This window comes from Gossypium hirsutum, chromosome A03, assembly GCF_007990345.1.
Source record: "Gossypium hirsutum isolate 1008001.06 chromosome A03, Gossypium_hirsutum_v2.1, whole genome shotgun sequence".
In the NCBI taxonomy this organism is placed as follows: domain Eukaryota; kingdom Viridiplantae; phylum Streptophyta; class Magnoliopsida; order Malvales; family Malvaceae; genus Gossypium; species Gossypium hirsutum.
The window spans coordinates 12094903-12099095 of record NC_053426.1 but is presented as its reverse complement, the minus strand read 5'-3'; the positions used below and the strand labels follow the sequence as shown (position 1 = coordinate 12099095).

The 4193-nt window shown below is 33.5% G+C and overlaps 1 protein-coding gene across 3 annotated transcripts; it reads right to left on the bottom strand.

The window, feature by feature from the left end:
• Positions 1 to 367: 367 nt before the first annotated feature.
• On the bottom strand, positions 368 to 3950 carry LOC107886246 (UPF0235 protein At5g63440). 3 transcript variants are annotated; one of them, XM_016810123.2, is made up of 7 exons: positions 3649 to 3950; positions 2793 to 2907; positions 2522 to 2675; positions 2198 to 2294; positions 1110 to 1198; positions 940 to 1008; positions 368 to 717 (listed from the first exon to the last, which is right to left on the bottom strand). In XM_016810123.2, the coding sequence occupies exons 1-7, from the start codon at positions 3761 to 3763 to the stop codon at positions 658 to 660; spliced, it is 699 nt and encodes a 232-aa protein (XP_016665612.1). In that variant the 5' UTR covers positions 3764 to 3950; the 3' UTR covers positions 368 to 657. The 3 variants fall into 3 exon arrangements, with proteins under 3 accessions (XP_016665612.1, XP_016665614.1, XP_040964479.1); XM_016810125.2 differs by having other exon boundaries at positions 2793 to 2893; positions 3649 to 3947; XM_041108545.1 differs by lacking the exon at positions 368 to 717 and having other exon boundaries at positions 962 to 1008; positions 1078 to 1198; positions 3649 to 3945.
• Between the last annotated feature and the right edge of the window lie 243 nt (positions 3951 to 4193).

Here is a 4193-nt window from a genome sequence, read left to right as displayed (position 1 = left end):
TAAATAATAATATAAAAATTTAATTTCTTTTGTACTGAATTATGCTGTTCAATTAGTATTTTTTTTTCATCAAAATGAATTAAGAGTACTATAATTTTGGTTAAAACTTAATAATAAAAAATTCTCAAACTATTATCAAATCCATTTTTACAAAGCATATTTTCTAATAAAAACTCATCTAAACGCGCCAACTTTTAAAAATCTGAGAAATAGATGAAATAAAATTTGACAAAAAAGAAATTATGTAATTTGTATCCTCAAAATCAGCATCAATATCAAAACGTTACTATGACTAATAATATTTAACATACAAAGTGGGCAGTATGCAAGGAGACACTTCTTAATAAAACATATAAGCATTTTAACATTAAAAAAAAAACTAATAAATTTTCAAATTAATATTTCGCTGTGTTTAAAAATGACGCATGATTCCTATATATGGATATAACATTACCCATATCCAAATTATCTCGATGTTGTAATCATCGACAAATGAAAGAGATCTATGGTCTGAAAAAATAAACTTTAGTCTGAAGTTAAGACAATTCATCCAAGAAAAATCCAGTGTACACCTATGATACAACTGAAAGGACTCGAGAAACAATGGATTCTATGATTTGCCACAGAATCTGAACACAAAGATATTACCAAAATGCATCAAGGTTGAACAGCTTCTAGAAGTTTCTCATACACCTGTCTGGCAGACAAATCCTCAACCTGATGCAACAATCAAACGTTAACGTCCTTGCCTCGTCCTTGAAAATGGAGTGCAAATTATGTAAAAGTAAAACAAACCATTTTGCCAGGATAGAATTTAAGGTGAAATTTTTACCAGACAGCGATGACAATTCAACACTGAGAGATCAAATTCAATAAGGGAAAGGATGAGAGATTGGCATGCATTCTAACATAAAATTACGGGCATTTGATTCAACTTACCACGAGAAGCTTTGATTTGTTATTCCATCCTCTCTGAAGAGTCATCTGGCTAAGTCTCAGTCCAAGCACCTGCATAAAAGACACAGATGATAACTTCAACAACTTAACTTCCCTATACTACATAATAGTCGATCTTACTTGAGTAGCTTTGGATAAATATTGAAGAAAACCTTTCCCATGAATTCCAAAAGTTCATTGTTAGCTTCACCACGGGCTGCAGGTGCAGCCACAGTAACACGTACATCATCTGCATTTACTCCTGGAAAGAATAAAAGGCCATGAGAAAGTTATACAACCATGACTATTTCAAAATATCTTCATCCTTCATGGTTTTAATAACTAACACGTAAAGCATCATTAAGGGTTACAGATAAGATATCAAGAAAAGATGGATTCTGTCTGTAAAGGTAAAATATTTGCTTAGCTGTGATAAAGCATTTTTCAAGAATTCTAAGAGTCTTAATAACTAATATAGTATTGTTTTTCCTTCGACCTTGTTTTAAGTTAATGGTTCCAGTGAAGGTAGCATGTCCATGGACGTCTCAAATCCTGCCTCAGATTGTGATGCTGTGGGCTTTAATGTTTAACAGTCCAAGAAGGGGAAGGGATGGGACCAAGAAAGGAGATCATAATGCTGGTACCATTCCCTTTGAATGCCATTATTCTAGAACCAAAAGCCGAGCTAGGAGCACTTAATATTTTCCAAGGCTCTAGTGAAAGTCAATAACAAGTTGCACTACAGAGATACTGGTTCCAACTCCGTAAATGTTAGATAAGTTTCCAAACTCCAGAATTAGTTGTGGGCAAAATCATCCCCTTCTCAAATCTCTGAATTGGTCACTTTTTTTTTTTTGGTATAACCACAGGTGTCCTCATCTGTTTTAGGGTCTGAGCCTAGCTTGTTTGGGCTGAGATGGTATTCAGGTAAAGCCCTCCCAACAATGTCGACTCTAGGATTTGAACTTGGTCCAAATACCTGGAGAAGAAATCACTTCCACTTCATTCAACCACTTGTTGGTCTGAATTGGTCACATTAAGTGTGAAGAAAAAGGTCCCAAAACACATATATTGGAAAATTAACTAAATGATATATTAAAAAAAAAGGAAAAAAGAAAATTAACAAAATGACGAGAATTTGACTTAGCTAGTAAAGTCGTAACACATTCAAGTATTACAAGAAAAAAATTTTAGGAAATATATGACTCTAAAATATGGTGTATATAAAGAATATAAATAGGTGATTGAAGGAGCCTATTACTTGTAATTGCTGAACGTTGTGCACGATCTTCCACCTCTATGGCCACCTGAACAAGTCCTCCCTCTAACTGGGATATGCAAGGTGGCACAGGAGCATCCTACAACACAAAATAAAGGAAACCACAAAAAAGGAAGTATTTAAGTTGTACTGATATTTATAGTAGCTGTCCCTTGCAGAAAATCAAATAGGAAATGAATCTGAGCCAAAAAAAGATGTGTGCACCAGACCTAGAGACAAGGTATTGGAAAATTCTAAATAACTAAAGGAACAAAGATGATGATGATGATGATGATGATGATGAAAAAATATTGTTCGTAATTGTACCTGAGGGTTGGTTTCTGCTGCAACTGTACTAAGGGCACCATCAACAGCATAAATGAAAGACGCAGTTTCCAGATCTTCTTCAGCCCGATAGCAAACAAATAGGCCACAACCTATACAATTCATACGGAATTGCTTCTCCAATTTCCCTTCTCCCCTGAAAGAAGTTAACAAATATAAAACATTGTGCAACTGTAGTTTAATCACTAAAAGTTAAAGCAAGCAAGCATCATAATTATGCACATATATTATAAAAATAATAACAAACACTTACCTCTTCAAGAGAACTTTTCCCGCCTCGCTGATATTAAGCCTAGCAAGGTGCTTTTTCTTGTCTAGCACATATGCTTTGTCAGTCTTTCTCTTGGGCATTTTCTGCAATTGGGTATCTTATAACAAATATTTTTCAGCAACAGAAAAAGCAATATGTAAATTAATCAAGCAACTAAGACATTCAATCTGTAAAAGATTAATCAACCAGACCATGTCAAAACAAAGAACTTTAGCAAGATAAAAGGAAAGCTTTCTATAGCAGTCAATTCCACTGCCATGCTTTATATATCAAGGTAGAGGTTTAGGCTGCTCCATTAGGATGCATATGTTTTATCGAGTCACTTACAGTCACTTATAACGTAACTACTAGTCCATACGTAAAATCACATAAAAAGGAAATCTTTTGTAACAACGCAAATAGGAATGAAGTGGACCATTCAAGAATCTAAATTTGATTAGGTATCCTTACGGTTGCATTTATATTTAATAATGTCTTAACATTGCAAAAAACTCACGACAAGGTTGTATTACGAACGACATTTCAAAAACCTTTTGAACCTATTGTAAACTCATACCAAGATAACAGTTGGATAACACAATAAACTAACGGCCACCTAACTAGACCCGTAATCTCACTAATGCAAAGAGAGCAAAGATTAATAATCCTCACATAAAAACAAGGTGAAACCATTTATTGTTCAAAAAATGTTTAATCTAGATTCGGAATAGGTACTATTGGAGCTATTAGTACAAGATTTCTTTGAAATAAAACCTAGAAATCGAATTGTAGACCTAAACAGCGAAATTAGAATATTTGGATAAGATAGAGAGAAAAGAAGAAGGGGGGAAGAGTAAACCAGTAATAAGGACGTGGGAACCGCAGTGCTTGCAATAGTAGACGAAAAGATCAGAGTCAGGTCCATCCGGCGCTGCGTCTTCGCTTGAGTATGTGTGCGTTGTTCTCTTCGGCATTTTCGCCTTTTTCTTTTTCCCTTCTCTTCTTCTATTGCCTTTTTTGCCAAACTATATTTCCGCCGGCGAAAATGAGGAGGAGCCAACTCACGACCTAAATCTGATAACTAAGTGATGTCGTTTAGATGACCGGATTTGTATTGCGTTATTGCGGTTTGGTTAGGAAAACGGGTAACTAAGGTACTTCGAATTTAAATTAAGTTCTGCTCGTTTCATTTAAAAACAATTTTTGAAAAATATATTAATTTTATAGTAAAATTGATATTTTTTTTTACATTTGCATAATGTTACTTAAAATTTTTTTTATTGTTTCACAAATTTTTAAAATCATTTTCTAAACACAACATACAAAATATTATTTTTTTATAATAAAACAATATTTCATAATATTTAATATCATATATTTAAAAACTTAATAATAAACAATGCC

Bases quoted from the DNA above. Each gene is read 5' to 3' on its own strand.
- LOC107886246 (XM_016810123.2), bottom strand. From the start codon at position 3,763: ATGCCGAAGAGAACAACGCACACATACTCAAGCGAAGACGCAGCGCCG. The intron at 2,676-2,792 runs GTAAGTGTTTGT...AACTTCTTTCAG, and splicing joins GGAAAAGTTCTCTTGAAGAG to GGGAGAAGGGAAATTGGAGA. The intron at 2,295-2,521 runs GTACAATTACGA...TTTGTGTTGTAG, and splicing joins CAGCAGAAACCAACCCTCAG to GATGCTCCTGTGCCACCTTG.